Below are 19,550 nucleotides of genomic sequence, written 5' to 3' on the forward strand. Positions count from 1 at the left end.
TCAGTACTTCCTTATTTTTTACTGTTTTAAATTCTTCATATAATTCTCAAAATACTTTGTTTAAATTGAATTTTCAAGAATCTGAATGTTACTAAAATAATGAATATACAATTTAATCCGATACACGATATGAATAGCATATTCAGAACACCTACCTATCCTATGAAGGATACTTTTATTCTATAGTTATGGAATAAATATGGCTATCCCTGGAAACTACCTAAAAAAAATCTCTACATTCCTTATTGGAAAAAAATTGAACGAGGCTTCATTATCCTTTGAGTTTGGAAATTGATACTAAAGCTTGAATTATTAGCTTCTTTAGTTTTCAAGTATATTTTTGTTTCTCATAAATGCAGCAAATTTAATTTACTTCTCAGAATAATAGAAGGAAATGATTATATGCTTGACTGTTGTTTCTTCTGATCTGTGGACACACAAGATAATCAATGGGAGTGAGTTAAGTATTTATTGCATGTAACAACATTTTGATAGTTTTTGTTTGTTTTTTAACTCATTCCTTAATACTCTCTACAAAGCCCATCCAACCCCTGAGGCCTACAGTACAATAACCTCATCTGTCACTTTAGTCACATTTTTGACACTTGTGCTTTAACTGCCAATACTACTTGAATTACTATATTATATTGTTAGATGCCTCCAAGTAATTAAAAACTATTTTTAATGTTTGAGTCAGATCTTTCTGATACAATCAAAATGTTATTTGTTGATACCTTGAAAAATGCAACAATGTAAAATGGTCTGGACATTTACTCTGCTAATGGGATTGCTAGGGTTACAGAGTTCTTTGTAATATTCTGCAAGTATACATCTAAGTAAATACACTTTCTTCCTGGTGATTACCTACATCTCCAACCTTTTCAAAATTTTATGTCTGTTTTATCTTAGTTTCCAAGGGTGTCTCACAAATGTTCATGGATAATACTTTTGTGAATCTACCCTGCTTTATTGATGTCTGTTGTGTACTCTGCTGGTTAAGTCTACTGGGATAGTCCACTGGGACAACATCGCTACTCTAATGCATTGTACATTCTACTGGTACTAGCAAGGCTGTTCATTTTGAAGGTTTTTCAGAAAGCTTGTGTTCCTTAGCATCATTAATGCACTGACATGTCAATGTATTCCTTGTGCAAGAGGGAAGAATATTCTGCCCCTTTCCCTTTGTGCTCATTTGTTTTCTGTTCACTTGGTATCCAAAGTCTAAATGTTAGTGATCTACTTGAGAAAAGAATCAGATTTGAATACACTAGGTATAATCTGCTATCCTGGAGAGACATCATCATGTCCTGTAACTTTCCTCTCTCCTGGTGCTTATCTGCACACATACCTCTTTCTCTTTTAAGCAACAAGCAAATTCCTTTTATTTCCCAGTGCATAGTATATTTTAAATGTTTCTGATTTTTTTTTTAGGGTTCAGTAGGTATCCTGACTACATTAATGAATATGCAATAAACGTATGCATATATATGTGTACATTTTTATGCCTACATATGTCTCCTAGAAAGAATGTGAACTTGAACTGGCTAACTTTGGATAGAATCAGAGTTCTCTGACATACTGGCTTCCCTTCTCTTACAGGTGACAATATGTGCCGAGGAAATAATGGGGGCTGTAGTACACTGTGCTTGGCTATTCCAGGAGGCCGAGTCTGTGCCTGTGCTGATAATCAACTTTTAGATGAAAATGGGACAACTTGCACATGTAAGTTTTGTTTGTCACATTCATTGATTATACATGTCTTTTTGAAGAAAAAAGCAGATGAAACCAAAAGAATTAAAATCAATCTTGGAAAGAGAATTGCAGGTAATCACTTGGGTATAATTCTCTTTATATTACAAATAATTAACTGAATTGACTTCTGTGAAAAACAGTTGAATAATGGTGAAATTTTCCAGAGCATTTGTTACTGCTGCATAATAGTTTAATAATAAAATATAAATCAAATAGTTTAGTAATAAAACATACATATAGAAAATAATTTATATATATTTATATATGATATATACAGTTTATATCTATCATTTATATATTTTATACACATAATCTTACATTTATAAAATATAGAGAAATGTTTATTAATCATATATATGTGTGTGTATATATGTGTGTGTGTGTGTGTATAATATGTCACAGAAGAAAATATTTCATAAATTTGTTAAGGACCTTCACCATTAGGACAAGCTCGGTCTTCTATTTTTATTGGTGGAGAGAAAAAAAAAGGCAAGAAAGAGACTTAAAGAAATTCTAAGCTTTATCAAAATACTGAATTAATTGGATTGACTGACCTGGATTAAAGGCACCTTATTAACTTTTACTGACCTTCTTCAATTTACTGCATCTTGTCATTCCAATGTGACCCTTTTGAAATTTGTTCTCTTTATCTCTAACAAGTCCCTTAACCATACTGATAAGAGCAATGCTGTGTATGTAGAGAGTAATATAGAAATGTTTCTAGAATGATTTGATTTTGATTCTTCAGAGAAATAGAACTAATAGGATGTAAATATAGAGAAAGAGGTTTGTTATGAGGAATGGGTTCATGAAGTTACAGAAGCTGATGACTCCCAGAATCTGCAGTCAGCAGGCTGGAAACTGAGGAATACCAATGGTATAGCTCCGGTCTCAATGCTGGTAGACTGAAGACCCAAGAAGAGCCCCCTTCAGTTAGAGTATGAAGGCAGGAAAAAAATAAAAAAGTCCAAGTTCAAGGCAGTCAGGCAGCAAGAATTCCTCGTATGTGCAGGAAGATAGGCCTTTTCATTCAGTTCAAACTGTTTTGGGATAAGGGCCACTTACCTGCTTAATTTAGTCTACAGATTCCAATGTTAATTTCATCTAATTAACTCTCACAGACACACCCAAAGTGATATTTGACCAAATGTCTGGGCACTCTAAAACCTACCTATTCAAGCTGACATGTAAACTTAACCATCATTTTTCATCATTATTATTGAATAATACATAAATAATACATAAATGCATTTTTCCATCAATTATTAGTATTGTTTTGGGGGATGCAGAAGGAGTCTTTAAGTATAATAAAGAAGATTTCAACTTATCTGAAATGTTTTATTTCTTCTGAAGAAAAAACAATGTGAATTAGGGATTTTTACAAATGATTTAATTCATAGTAACATTTAAGAAATATACAGAAAATATTTAAGTGAAAAATTACACCCAAATGCCACTATTCAGCAAGAAACAACTAAGACATTTTCATGTTGTTCCTTATAATTACATATCCCTGGAAGTTATTGTTTTTTACTACTACTACTACTAATCATAGATAAAATTTATTGAATTCTTATATAGGACTTTACTATAAATTTTCATAGTTCTCATTAGCTCTTACAATAATCATATATTGGAGATACTATTATTACCTCACTTTAATATTCAGAATGTAGACTTGAGGGTTAATAACTTTTCATAATTCACATAATTGGCATGTAGGACTTTTGGAATTTAGACCCCAGATTATTTTATTTTGGAGACAGAATTCTTAGTTATATTGCAGTTTTACACATTCTGGATTACACAACAGTATCCTTTACTTAGTGGTTTATTTTTTCTTAATAGTAGCATAAGCATCTTATCATGTGACTACATATTCTTTTTAAACATGATTTTTAAATCATTTATCTTCATTTTTCTACTTGATGTTTGGTTTTATTTCTGATGGATTGTTATAGACTATTTGTGTGTTTCTTTACTGTTTATGATTCCTTCTGTATTTTACGATATACTCCATAGTCAGTTTGTTACATTTTCTTTTTAAGCACTTAGAATAATACCACCAGTTTTAAATTTTATTATTATTTTGAATTTTAACTATTTGAGATGAAGACTGATTTTCTTTATACTATTCTCTTCATCTTCCTCAATTTCATTCCTTATTATAATTTAGGATTTCTGACAAGGAATAGTATTTTGAATCATTATCAGTAAGTCTTTTTATAAAATGTTTTGACATGTATAGCTAGTTTGATGATCAATTTTATACTTTCTTTTAGAACTGACTCAGTGCTTCACTGGTTGTATTGCTTAGTATTCAAACTTTAGTTCCTCATTGTTCAAATATTAATTTTCATAATGTTTAGGATAGATAAAGAATTTCTTGAAGTTGCTTCTCCAAGATGAGCGCAAAGACTGTATACTGTGGAGTTCCTGTGTTTTCTAAATAGGTCTCCTTTGCATTTATATGTGATTGACAATTCTGGATATTAGCTCTTGGCTAAGTTTTCTTCAAAATTCTGGAAATACTATTTAATTTATTCTGGGAAAATATACTTGAGAGTAGAAATGTGAATTTTACTTCTCTGGGCAAACTTTTTTCATTGTTGGTAGGAATTTTATATTGTCTATTAGGACAATTCCTATAGAACGCAATTAAATGAAGTATACTTTCTTTGAGTCATAAGGTGGTTTCTTTTCTTTGTTCTGTAGTATTACTTTTTAATTCCTATTTTGTTGTTTAGGGAAGATATCTATCAAAACCTATAGTTTGTTAATAGGAAGGGATTAAGCATTACTTTGAACAATGTAATTCTTTCTGGTTGTCTGCTAGGCTAAATCTTGTCTTGGTTATTGAGAGAGAAAAGTACATTTCTTAATTCAATTTTTATTATCTACCACAGATTCAATTGAAGTTATTTTTCTAGTATAAAGTCAGATTTTTTGCTATTCTGGATAAATAATTTTGACACTTTGAATAGGTGAAATATGTGTGTGTACATGCATGCATGCACACACACACACACACACACACACACAGTAACCTCATGGACCTCCACCAAGTGTCATCCTGCCTTTGCTCTACCTCCATAATTCCTCTCAAGGATGGAAGGTAACAGTGCAAGTATATCCTTTGTTGATAGACGCAGACCTTACAGTGGATGCTGCAGGAGCAAAGGGTCTTTCTTTTTACCTAAAGATAGATAGGCTTATTCAATTTTTAATGGTATAAGTTAAAGAAGTTTCTGGCTGAATGTTTAAATCTTGTCCTATTGGTCTTGCAATAGTCAAAATTCCCTTAAGATAATGTCAGTCAAATGATCAAGAGACTGAGTTTTCAAAGATCTTGTGAATTTTTATCCTTCATCTTAGTTTTCATAGTGGGAAGTTAGAAGGAGAGTGTATATATCAGATATATCTAGATGGTTTTTTAAGCTTGAAATGTTCTAATTAGTTCTTTAATTTTAATTCTGTGAATCATAATTATCTGGATCATTGGCATCCAAATCATCTTTTCTATTTCCTTCATTCTATGCCCCATTAAAAAATTTATGGATTCCTTATGAGTTTGCATATCTATATACCTATATCGATATTGATATAGAAAAGATTCTGACCAGTGGATATCTCTATGTAAATAAAAATTGGGTGACTTTTGGCTTTTAAGGAAATACTGTATACAATATTGGTCATATAGTTGTGATAGGAAATTTGTTATGACATCACGTGATAAAAAGATAAAAATTTTTCTGTTACTACTGGTATTTTTCTAATATCTACAATCCCTTGTTGATGTAACTCCAATTGCAGTAAAAAGAGATAAGGAAGAAGATTATTTTATCTATTCTTGTTACACTAAAAAATATTAAATCAACAAAACCATCTACATTCTTATTTGGGAATTTATTGTTGCATTTGTCTGTTTGAAACTCTACTATATCTTTAATAGGGCATGCAACTTGCCCACGTTTCTTTCAAATGCAATGGGAAAAATCATAAATTAGCATATAATAACTCATTTCTTACAAACAATTCATAGCATGTTTATATAAATTATTTCATTGCATATTACCTTAATGGCAAAAGTTTTTCAAGGATGTTATCCTTCAGACACATGAAAAAATGCTCAACATCATCCAAAGTCAGGGAAATATAAATCAAAACCACAATGAGACACCACCTCATACCAGTCAGAATGACTAAAATGAACAACTCAGGAAACAACAGATGTTGGTGAGGATGAGGAGAAAGGGAAACCCTCTTATACTGTTAGTGAGAATGCAAGCTGGTACAGCCACTCTGGAAAACAGTGTGGAGATTCCTCAAAAAAGTTAAAAATAAAATTACCCTGCAACCCAACAATTGCATTTCTTGGCATTCATCCAAGGGATGCCAAAATAGTGATTCGAAGGAGCACATGCTCCCCAATGTTTATAGTAGTAGTGTCTACAATAACCAAAATATAGAAAGAGCCCAGATGTCCATCAACAGATGAATGGATAAAGAAGATGTGGTATATACACACACATACACACACATACATATACACATATGCACACAATGAAATACAATTCAGCCTTCAAAGAGACTGAAAACTTGCCATTTACAATGATGTGGATGGAACTAGAGAGCATTATATAGGCCAAAATAGATCAGAGAAAGACAAATACCGTATAATTTCACTCATATGTAGAATTTAAGAAACAAAACAGATTAACATGAGGAAAGGAAAGAAAAATAAAATAAGATAAAAACAGAGACAGAGGTAAACCCTAAGAGACTCTTAACTATAGGAAACAAACTAAGGGTTGGGGGAGGAAAGGTGGGTGGGGATTGGGGTAGCTGGATGATAGGTATTAAGGAGGGTACTTGATGAGCACGGAATGTTATATGCAACTGATGCATCACTAAATACTACCCCTGAAACTAATAATACACTGTATGTTAACTAAGTTGAATTTAATTTTTAAAAAATGATATGTTAGCCTTAGTTTTCAGATGAGGAAATTCAAGTGCAAAAGGACTATAAAGAGAGTTCATGGTTGCAGAGTATGGTATAAAACAAATATGAATGTGTCACTGACTTCTCATTAATGCTGATTCCTCTCAGCTTGTAATTTAGTTTAGGCTATATTACAATTTTGTGAACTGGTTTCAACTGGATTAACTCTGTAATCTGAGTTAATATGCAAAACAAAATTACATATTGCAATCATTGAGATATGATCGTCCTGGTTCAAGTCATCCTCGTTGAAATGACATCAAATAAAGAAAAACCCATTGACAGTTGGTCGGACCAGAAGTAAACACCAGTGGCTGTGTCTCAATGAACGTTCAGCATAAGGCTGTGCAGAAGAGGCATCCACCCAACAGAAAAATATTGGCATGCTACATGATTGATTAAGGATGAATTCTAATGCCATGCCTGGAAGGAATCAAGAATGAGAGTAGGCTGGACTCTTTGTCCTTGTGACTCTTTTGTGGCATGAGCAAATCCTCTCACAATTAGAAATGAAACCTAGTGTAGCATAGTAACTTGGAACTGACTGCCCTGGAGAAGCATATGTAAAGCCAGTTGATCAATTATCAAGTAAGTTTTTTTTTTATTTATTTTGATGCTTTTATGGGGAAAAACACAATATACAAAACTAATAAATGAAGACATAGATAATCCCAAGAAATAAGCTCCTAAAAAATAAAATAAATAAAATAAATAAAAAAGGTAGTCATTATTTTTTTTAAGATTTTATTTATTTATTTGACAGAGATCACAAGTAGGCAGAGAGGCAGGCAGAGAGAGAGGAGGAAGCAGGCTCCCCACTGAGCAGAGAGCCCGATGTGGGGGTCCATCCCAGGACCCTGGGATCATGACCTGAGCTGAAGGCAGCGGCTTAACCCACTGAGCCACCCAGGTGCCCCCATTTTTTTTTAATAGCAGGATAATTTTATCTAGAGTAATAAGACAGTAATTCTTTAAATTCTTTTTTAGTGGCCTGAAACAAAAGACAGAATTTTCTAATGTGCCTTACTCCTAAGAGAGCAACTTAAAAATATTGATCATCCAAGGGTAGCATTGCACAATTATATGTCAGTGGTACTCTGTGACCTTTTTTACCTTCTGGAACACCAGATATATTCCTCTGTCAAAAACAGTGCTCCACTATGGCTAAGCCATTTATCTGTTCAGCTGTGACAAGCCTTATGTTCTAGGATATATGCAATCTAATGTGTAGTAAAAAGTTTAAGGCAGTAAAAAGTTTAGAAGCCCCATCCAGATGAATATTTATGGCCTTCTGTGCATAGGTACTCACAGAAGATTATGTACCACTTAGGTTGGCTGCTCAGAAGACCACTCTATCTAATGAAAGGTCATCCTGCTATGATCTAAGGGAGAAAATTCAAAACCCATAGCAGCGTTTTTCACGCTGCCTTCCTATATAAGCAAGCTTATATAAAGGCATCAAAAACACTGCAATTTCAAGTTTTCTTTTAGCTCTTTTATCTCCCTGCTCAAATAAAGGGATAGTTAGAAATTCTCCCCAAATACAAAAATAATCTGCTAAATAAACATATCCTAATGTGAAGTGTATAGGGATCATAAGAAAACTTCATTTTATTTGTTGTTCTAGGACTCATAGTTTTATGACTAAGTTATCATAATTTTGATATGGTCAACAGCAAAAACATCGCTTGACAGAAAAGACAATCATTACTTTAGATACATTAATCACACTGGGATTGAAAAGCAAAGCAAAGTGACAAACATAGATAATTTTTCGTGGGCCCACAGCTTATTAAACAAGGTGAGGAACATACGTATTTAGTTTAGTTTCTGAGCTGAAAGCCAAATCTGAGCTGATTCCTGAAGAAAATAAAATAAGCCAGTTTAATAGTAGGGTTTCTCCCTTTATGTCATTATGACCTGGACATCAACTCCAGTAATCTCCAGTTTTTACTGGGAAGTAGTTCTAGAATGCATATTTCCTTTTGCAGTGCATGGACGAGTCATGTGGAGACCTTCTGAATTTCAATATTCTAACAGCAGGTATCATAGGATGTTTGAGACCTGACAGTTTCTTGTCGGGAATGTTATGATTCATGTCATTTTATTTTGATCCTGGTTAAATTAAAGGATTATTATTACTTTGTCAGATTTCTTACTTGTGATATCATGTTGTAGTATTTTTACTAGAAGTTACCATGGTGGTAGAATTACAGGTTTTGCATCACTTTTCAAATTCATGGTGCAAATCACAGCTCTGAAGCAAAACTTGCAATTCTAGTACTATATTATAAGCAATCTATGTGTCTGTCCAACACCCAAGTGCTATATAGGTTCAGTCACATTAAACATAAGAACAAAGTCCATACATAGAGCTTTTCCTATATGTCCACTTTTTTGGTGTGGGAGGATCTTCATCACTCTTTCTGTTTATCTACACATGGATTTTTTTCCTTTCAATTAAACTAATTTTTCCTGTGATCTTGGATGCTAGTAGAAGATTATTAGCTTTTGATCCAGTTGAAGTGATATTGTTTTCCTGAAGTATGTATATAGTTTCCAGAGATAGAATTTCTCACTATAATAAATAGTAATATATATACATACATATATATAATTATATAGAATATATATCTGTAATATAAAATTATGTCTCTGCTACTTCCAGTAAGTTAGGCAGCAAGTATTTTTTTAATATCTGCTCTATGCTTGGTTCTAGTCTAGGTATTATTCTGTTCTGTATGTGACATTGTCCTTCCTACATTCAAGAATTCCAAGTGGAAACATCAGGTATATAAAAATTATTTATAAAATGACTCCTTTATAAAGGTTTGTGCAAGGTATACAGAATACTAATCTTATTTTTTCTAGGTACTTTTAGTTCTCTTATGTGGTGCCAAATATACTTCCTTTGTCATCTCATTGATTCTCACAAAAGTAGGTAGATTGTCTGGCCATCAGCTGGGGTGCCACGACAAATGACATGGCTGCCCAATTCCACAGAGTTAGGTCAATGTTTGGATAAAGACCATGCTTTTTGAATGTCAAAGCTGCCATCTTATCCAGATTACCACTTAACATTAAACATTTTCTTTATAATGGACATTCCTAGCTCAAAAATCAAGTGTCTTCTATCGCTACAAATCGTGCACATATCTGATTGCATTGATAGTATGGTTTCTGTGTGACATACTACTAGTTACATCTGGAAGCTTGGGTGAGGACTAGACAAAACCAGTGAAGTCATATACCTTGAAAGACTTTGGAAATAAGTAGTTTTTACAAAATAAAACCCAGTATTTTTAAAAATATTTACTGTTAGGTCAACAATTCTGAAGGGTCTGAGATTTTACCCTTGGCAAGCTAACATGTTAACTTGTCAAAGATTCCTAGATTCTGACAGAAGGCACACAATTCCTGGCTCAGACACAGGAGATTTATTATTTGTTATTTATTATTCCTGTTGTAGCAAGCAGCATGAGTTTCATGTTAATATTCATTCTTTTTGTCCCACCCAGCTCCAAATCATACGGGGGTAATGCATAGGCAGGTCTAGGTGAATGTTGCACTCCCAGAGAACTTGTATTCACACTGAAGAACCCCACCATGAGTCTGCCAGAAAACTGGTCCAGCCATTGTCCTGAAGGGAGACATTATCTTTACTATTTTGGCCAGGGAAAAAAACCTTCTCTCTGCTGTAGAAGATGGCATTATCTGTCTTCCAAGGCTGTTAGCTATATAAGCATCCTTGAAAAAATGTCCAGAATCAAAGCTGAAACAAGATACATGGAAATGCCATGGAGAAATGCCTCTTGCCCCACAAATTATAGGGTCTAGAAGACTTGCAGACACGCTATAAAATGTCAAAGATATTTGTGTATGTTTCATTATATCTCTTCTTATAGGTATAAGCAATGTCTAACTGCTGTTACAGATGATAATGATGTATACTAATGACGTTGATGTAGGTCAACATCAGCAGTAACTATAAAAAGATGAACTTATATGAGGAAGTTGGCTCTATGGGTTTTCAAACAATTGTTCCAACTGTTACGGAAAATGAAAATGAAACTTTGGACATTGTCATCACATATTTTTTTTTTTAAAACTCCACCTTTGTATTAGCAAATATCATTTAAAAATAACTAGCAATCCACACATATTTCAAACATGTTTGAAAGCATATTTAGAACAAGTTTGAAAATTTTGCCTACTTGCATTCTTTCCATGAAGATCTTAATATCTCTTGAAAAACATTTAGACTCTACGCAGACTTAAAGATCATATATCCAAATTGGTTCTGTTAAAGAATATTTAGCTTTAAATATTACTTTTGTGGGGGGTAGTTTGTCTTTCCCCAGACATCTTACTCTTCTTTAATATAGTTGTAATTGTTCAGAAGCAGCTATAATTTCACTCTTGTATATGGATATTTTTGATCATTTCTTAAAACTGTCAGTTGGGTTTATTTGATCAAATGACCATGTGAAAGCTAGGCTTTTTAAATTGGTGGGATTGTAATCAGAAGAAGAAAAAAAGATGATTTCTTGAGTTTTTAAATCCTCAAGCTGTGAAATAATTGAAATGATGTAGCATTTCTTTGAAGTCAACTATAGAGAGACTAAAGAAAATCTTAGAGCTACATTTAAGTTAGGAGGAAGCAGATTACATCTCAAAGTAAGTTTCTTGTCTGACAGTTTTTTGTTCGTTTGTTTTGTTTTTGTTTTTGTTTTTTTGACTGAGAGATTGTTGACTATTAGGCTTAATCATTGTAGAAAGAAATTGATCAAAATGCCCTTCATTAAATGCCTAGTTTTAAGCTGGGTTTATATGCATTCAAGGAAGAAATTACACCAACCTCAAAAATCTTAGGGTCCAGTTGAGCAAACTTGAGATTCAAAATTAGGAAAGTTTGTACATCATCAGTGATCAGTTCTAGAGTTTTTGAGAGGAAAACTCTATCCTAGAAAGGCCTAGACATATCCCAATGTATTTCCACTTTGCTTTGGTTGCTATTCTCTGTCCCAGTTGCTTCTATAAAAAGACATCCTTGGGTTGAATAGAAGACCATGTGATCTCCCCTTTTTGTTTTTATATTGTTGTCATTTCCTATTTGGGACTTTTTCTATATAGATAACAATTTATAATTATAACTATTATTATTATTTACTTTCAAATGACCTTACAGAAATTATATCATTAGAGAAATTGCTGCTTCAGCATTTTGTTATTGATAAGGATTAGAGTTAAAAAAGGAGACAAAATTATTGTCAGTCCCTACACATACAGTGTCTGCTTGTCTGAGAGGGGATAGAAGAGACACAACCTTACCTGTATTAAAATTGAATATTTCATTTACCATACTGATTAGTTTTTACCCTTAAAACCTTAAAGTCTGGGTTTAATGGTCAGTTTTTCTTTTCCAGGTGCAGGAACCCTCATGCCTTGTACCTCACTGCATAACTCTCTGAAGCAAATTCTCCACAGTTATAGCTCAAGAGTCACATTTCCTCTTCCATTCATTGGAGCAGGGGAAATATAAGGATTAAAGGAGTGCTAACACAAAGCTTTCTAGAAATGACTAATATGTTTTCTCGACATTCCTTATTAGCAGCATGCATATAGGTTTTGTGACAGTTCATCAATCCAAATGAGTTATCCTAAATAAAGTTTAAAGCCATCGGGACTCGGATAGAAAGATTGACTTTTGTTTCTCTTAACAATAAACCAGTTTTTGATAATTCAACATATTTTTCAGTCCATGAAACACCAGTCATTTATTTTAAACATTGCCACGTATTCCTATTTTTTGTAGACTCCTATGAAATTCACTCAAACAGAACAAAAATCATCATCATAATAATAAGACTTTCAATTTGTGAATAAATCCCAATCAACAGAATCCCTAACATTGGATTAGAGAATATGGGGTATATAGTGAAAATACTGCATAGAATCTGGATGTACAATGAGACCATTTTTTATTAACTTAATATTTCCAAGAATACCCAAACAGAGCTGAATTTTTCTCCCACTTGCACACCAGCAAATTAATATAATCATCATGGCTGTACTTTTGCCTTATTTTTTTCATTTTGATTTATTTGGGGTATACTTACCTGTAAAATGGAAGTAGTAAATTTTTTTACTGTGCCTACCCTATAATGGGTCATGGTGATAATTGAGATTATGAATGAAAGCCCTTTAAAAAGTAAAACTACACACTTACCATGAATATAGGTGGTTATGTTATTATTATTGGTATTACTAATTATTTTTGTGACAGTTGTTTAAATAAATCTTTAAAATTCTTAGTAAAATAATTATTGTCAGAAAAACTTAAACTTTTCTCCTTTCCAGAGATTGTTGTCAATGCAATGTTAAGATGTTTTCATATTTTTGACAAAATGAAATGAATAACTATTTTTGTTATTAAAACAAAGCTGACATCATAACAAACTGAATATGGCTAGTATTGTTCATATGTCTTTTTTAACCCTAGTTAATCCTGGAGAAATATTGCCTCACATATGCAAAGCTGGAGAATTCCGCTGTAAAAACAGACACTGTATCCAAGCTCGCTGGAAATGTGATGGTGATGATGACTGTCTAGATGGAAGTGATGAAGATTCAGCAAATTGCTGTACGTTCTCCTTCAAATGATACTACATTTTCCTGAGTCTTTTTTTTTTTAAGATTTTATTTATTTGAGAGAGAGAATGCACCTGCAAGAGCAGAGGGTAGGGGCAGAGGGAGAGGGACAAACAGGTTGCTAGGGACTCTGACCCTAGGACCTTGAGATCTTGACTTGAACCAAAGCTTAACCCACTGAGCCACCCGGCACCCTCCTTGAGTATTTCAGCTTGTGAACTGACAAAGCAGTTTGTGAAATCTAAAAATATCTGATAAAAATTGAACTTACTTTTTTCCCCCCTCAGTCATCCTTTTACATAGAGTAGACTAGATTATCTCCTAGCATGGTTTTAAAGCACTGCTTTTCTCATGCTTTTACATCTTTAATATTATCATTTTGGTTGCTCCAGAAGTCCTCCCCTTCTCTCTTCTGTGCTATCAGTTCCACCACACCATTGTCACAAGGTTGCTATAGGAGACCCTTTGGATTTCTGAATTTAAAGATGTGGAAAATCAATTGCAACTCCCTCAGGTCAGAATTAACTCACATAGAAGGTCAGGATCCACTCCATTGCTCCTTGGCAACAGAGCCTTGAAGTAGATCCAAGGAAACAAACATGGTTTTGGATCTAGTTATTACCTAACTTCTCTGGCTCAGTACATGGTAGGAGACACATATGAGGCACTCAGATAGAAATTAAAGGTTTGATTTTCTCGCCATTTGGCTTCTATTTAGCTGTTTTTCATTTCCCACAATAGGAATAGTTTCATGTTTCTGATTGGGATAAGGAATTGCCCCACATATTTGAAGGAAGATACTTTGAGAAACACATTAAATAACAATTTGACAATATCTTTGATTAGAGACATAATGGGATGGTTTTGAGATATATAAAATATTTTTGTATGGAGAGAATAATGTGATGGCATATGCATCCTTAGTCTTTTAATTTGCCTTAGATAAATTATTTTAAAAAGAAAATGTTTTTCTTTCAATTGATGACATTTTCCAAGTTAAAATGGCTGAACTAATTGAGTTAATTGACAATCCTCCATTTTCTTGTCTTTCTTTTCTTTTTCTTTGTAAACAAAGATTATAAAAATCAAGTTTTATAGATCTTTTATTAAGAATGGACAGAATTGGGGTGCCTGGGAGGCTCAGGTGTTTACATACCAGCCTTCAGCTTAGGTCAAGATCCCGGAGTCCCAGGATGGAGCAATGCATCTTCTGGCTCCTTGCTCAGTGGGGAGTTTGCTTCTCCTTCTCCCTCTGCCCCTTGCTCCCTGCCTCCCATCCATGCTCTCTTTCTCTCAAATAAATGAATAAAATTTTAAAAAATTGACAGAATTGGTCTAGGCATCTATATGGTACAACTGTCTGTATTTTTGGACAAAACTCCAAGAATATGAGCTTTTAAAATATAATTTCCAGTTGTATATGAATAGGTAATACGTAAGTTATAATTAATACATGAATGTAACACTACTTTTCCTTTATTTTCAAGCATGGACTCTGACTTCAACATTACTTGTTCCGTGTTTCCAACCCTATTAATATCTATACTGTAAAGTACAAATCCAAAAACACCATATTAAATACTAAATTGATACAAATAGAAAAAAATTTTAGAGTGGGAGAACATGTCATCTAAGGGTAAAAGGTGTTTTTTCTCAATTTTTTTACACAAGAGATGTATTATTTATTGATTAAATTAATTGCCTCATCACCTCTGACTCACAGTGTTTATTCATGGTTTTAGTGAATACTCCCTGCATATCAGCTTCTTGAATAGTCACAGAACACCTGCACAGAGCACAAGTACTTTATCACAATATTCATGTTGTGTTCCTTTAGGTTCACGCTACTTCCTGTGTGATTGTTCTTTTCACGAATTGACAAAGGAACTCATTTTCTCTATGAGGATGTAAGGCATTGCATACTGTTAATTGTAGTGTTAAAATTCCTAGTCAGGATCTTTTTTCTTGATAATTTTCATCACTTCCCATACTATTACCGAAACGTATACTAAAGGCTTTTCCTGCAATCTTCTATTTCGCTTATAGTCCATACTCAGTTCTGCATAATTAATTTTTCATCTTTATCTCCTCTCAAACTTCACTGGCTAAGTTAGTCTTACATCCTAGATTCATTCAGCAAGTGTCCTGCTATTATTCCTACCACTATTGCTCCCAAAACTAAAACCCGCTTTCCAAACTGCTTCCAGAGTGGTATCTATAGAATGAGACCAAATATTGTTATTTCAGTAAATCCATAACCAACAAGATAAATTCCAAAATCCACTGATTCACATAAAAACATGTTAGGACTCAGGTTTGCAATTTTAGCCTTAAATGCCTATCATGTATACACTTACCTTCTTTGTTCTAATATATCAAGTTGGACTATAAGTAGATCTCTGCAAAAATGCCCTCTGTTTCTCTCCTCTATAACACTGCAGCTTATGGAAATCACCATGGTTTACCATGACATTTATAGGGAAGTCTTTTGTGAACTTGGAAAAATCTCTATACAGCCCAGTTGGAGTGAAACATCATGTATATTTCTTTTTCATGGTAGTGACCAAACAATATTGCAATTATATCCTTACTTCTCTGGTGCATCTAAGAAATGGATATCTTTATGAGGAGACACATTATGTTGTAGTGTCTTTGTAGTGTCAGAGTCTAACATGGCATCCAGCATGTGGAGAATAAATGACCAAACAAAAGGGTCAACAGAAAACTAAATATCTCCGGCCACCTTCCAGCAATATGCGATTTTTTCTGAACTTGCAGTGACTCTGAGCAGTGTCATAATCTTGAGGTCCCATGGTTATTATGCCAGCACTATGTCATTCATTTCAGAGGAGTATTTATATATTAAATGCCAGTAAACTTTGCCCTTGAATTCTGTTATCATTCTACTTTCTATCCTTTAGCTTCTCAATTCCAAATCACAGGCCTATTGGTTGTATTTATGCCTCCTTTTTGAACTCTGATTTACATCATTGATGAAAATTGCAAAAGTCCTTTATTAAGCTTTACTGAAGTATTTTTGCATAATCTTGGTACTTTAAAATTTTGACCCTCTAATATATTGGATGAATTTTATTCTCCTGAGCATCTATTCTTGCTAAACTCCCTGAAGTGAGTAGAAAATGTTAATCATGATCAAATGCCAGGAAACATAAGGCTTTTTCCCCTATTTTTTTTAACTGTACATGAATAAAAACTTTCTAAAAAAGTGATAAAACCACTTCTTACCTAAGCTACTTTAAAGAAATAGTGTTTGTAGAAACTGGCTGGAAAGGCATACATTTGCTATGCAACAGCATGAAAAATGGCTATTTTTTTTGAATTCTAAGGAAAACTAATACTAAAATTTATTTTTGTCATACAGAAGTGCAACTACTGGGCACAAGGAAAATTACTTCAAAAAAAAAAAAAAACACACACACAAAAAAAACACAAAGTGGTGAAACAAATACTGAGGAGCATGCCAATTCAGTTAGGAATTTAGCCTCCAGGATGCAGGAAAAATAATCACAGAAGGTTAACTTTAAGATGGCCTCCTGCTGTGCTTGATATTGGAGGTTTAATCCTTAGCTGTGCACAGCTTCCCATAGGAGGATTGGTCTTGTCCGCAGTATATTTTGTGGATTCATGTTTATTTGTTTGCACTAGGCATGAAAACTCAGGATGGTCATTTTTGTTATTAAAATTATGCAGGGGGCACCTGGGTGGCTCAGTGGGTTAAAGCCTCTGCCTTTGTCTCAGGTCATGATCCCAGGGTCCTGGGATCAAGCCCCATATCGGACTCTCTGCTCAGCAGGGAGCCTGCTTCCCCTCCTCTGTCTCTGCCTGCTTCTCTGCCTACTTGTGATCTCTGTCAAATAAATAAATAAAATCTTAAAAAAAATAAAAATAAAATTATGCAGGATCTCATATTTAACATCAACTCCAAGTTTTCCTTCCAGTCCCAAGAAACACTGGGCAAAGCATAACAAAATTAGGCTTATTTAATATTTCAAAAAGTTCTGAATGGATGTGTGGCTTAAGAAAATGTATCTTTGATAAATGGCTGAATTATTGGATATGTACTTATTATGTTTCATGTTAAAATTTGAGGTTACTTTACTGGCGATTCACAGACCTGTACCCCTGGGGCTAATAATACATTATATGTTTATAAAAAAAATTTTAAAAAGTTAAAAAAATTTGAGGTTACTTTAAATGTTTTTGGTAAAAATTCTGAAATTGTGTTATTTTGATAAGGAATGGGAAAACAAGTTTCGTGATACAGTTGATTTTAGTGAAGACATGAACAAATGAATATGTTTCCTTTTATATGAGATTTCATTACTTGGTGTCTTCTATAAAAGTATTACATTTTAACAGAGCCTCAAATATTAATATTTTCTATAAAATATGCAACAATGAATGAAAGAAGCTGTGGCATTTATTGTACTATAATATTATAATTACTGTAAGTTGCCTCTAACTGTAACTTAAAATAATCATAATCTTATCCAACTTTAAATTATTAAACCTGATTCTCCTCTCTCTTCACCCTCCCACTCTTCCCCAGTCAATCATAGCTGTCCTGATGATCAGTTTAAATGCAAAAATAATCGCTGTATCCCCAAGAGATGGCTCTGTGATGGAGCTAATGATTGTGGAAGCAATGAAGACGAATCCAATCAAACTTGTGCAGGTAAAGGTTTGCTTGAATATATACTTAAATCCCTTCCAAAGTTAGTGTCCATAAAAATGCAGGTCACTGCTGTGAACTAAGCTGAACCTTCCTAAGGCTGATGATCTGATTATTGCAGTAGTAAATGAGTTCAGAGTTTGATGCCGCAAAAGCTAGAATACAAATTATCTTTTACTTAATCCGTGGGCATGACTCTGCTTTCCAAAGTAATTTGGCACTTTATCTATCCATATGGGTTGACTGTCAATACAGTGCTTGGACAAGACTTGTCCCTGCTAAATCTTAATTGGCAGTGGAGGGTGAGGTTTATTAGCATGCTGTGATGGAGGCCATTTCTCATGAAGAAAGGTTTGTGTGTGTGTTTTGTTTTGTTTTGTTTGCTTTTTACCTTGAAAAAAATAATCTGTGTATTTTATTTAGTCTGTTGTAGAATACCTCTGTGAATAACTTTCTGTTCCTGGCACACTATTTATCTGGCGTAGATTTTTTTTTCCTTTTTCATGAAGTCCCAAGATCATAAAGCCTATTAATATTTCCATAAAATTTATCCCATTGTAATACATCTGTGAATCCCTAGTCAGTTTCTCTTTGAATGGGGATACACAGCTTGTGGTACAGGTTATAATGGATGCTGGAAAGGTCATGATTAGTCAGATAAGTATTGAAAAATGATATTGACTAGCAGCAGTCTAGACCTATTCATTAAATGATGAAGAAAAAGTAGTATATTTGATGACTCTTACTGATATCATTGGTAAAAATCGTGGGGTTATTTTTTTTTTTTTGTAATCATTACATACAACAGTGTCAAAATTTATCAACACCTCCCCTTCTCTATTTGCCAAAATAAGCCTCACTAAATAAAAATTATTATAACCTATTAGTGAAAACTGTAGGGACAGCATATACAGAAAAGACCCAGAAATTAAGAAGCCTGGTTTGTACTCTTGATTGTGTCACTGGTTTTCTCTTGGAAAGACTTGTCCCTCAATGCACTGTAATTTCTTTGTATATTTCTTTCTGCTCCGCAAGAGTATGAATTGACTAGAAAATATTTCCTAACTGCTTTTTATCATGTACTAAGCAACAATGAAAGAACAAAACAGTCCGTATCCTAACCTGCATCTCATATTTAGCTTTTTTTTTTTTCCATAGTGACATATTTGCTGAGGGTCTATAAGCTAGTTATTCTCTTGTCCCTTGACTAAATATAGTTTGATATTTTAGAGTAGCTGACTATTTTTAAGTTATTTTGTGCATCACGTAAGGTTGTTTTACAAAGTGTTATCAAATAAAAAGGAACCTATAGAGACTCTTTGGTCCTAGTCTCTCCCTTCAAGTCCATTCATTTCATAGATGAGGCTCTGACTTGACTTAACTCACATCATTGGCAAGAACTGGGAAACTCAGTGTGTAAGTTATTCTCAAAGCCCATTGCTCTTCTTA

The 19,550-nt window shown here is 33.6% G+C and overlaps 1 protein-coding gene across 1 annotated transcript in view; it reads left to right on the forward strand.

Annotated features, from left to right (window-relative positions):
* Positions 1-19,550, forward strand: part of LRP1B (LDL receptor related protein 1B) — a 1,982,574-nt gene that overhangs the window by 1,186,252 nt on the left and 776,772 nt on the right. Inside the window, 3 exon segments of the mRNA XM_047722477.1 lie at positions 1,600-1,722; positions 13,260-13,400; positions 17,979-18,104. Coding sequence (XP_047578433.1) covers positions 1,600-1,722; positions 13,260-13,400; positions 17,979-18,104 — 390 coding nt within the window.

The sequence above is a fragment of the Lutra lutra genome, chromosome 3 (assembly GCF_902655055.1).
Source record: "Lutra lutra chromosome 3, mLutLut1.2, whole genome shotgun sequence".
Taxonomy (NCBI): Eukaryota; Metazoa; Chordata; class Mammalia; order Carnivora; family Mustelidae; genus Lutra; species Lutra lutra.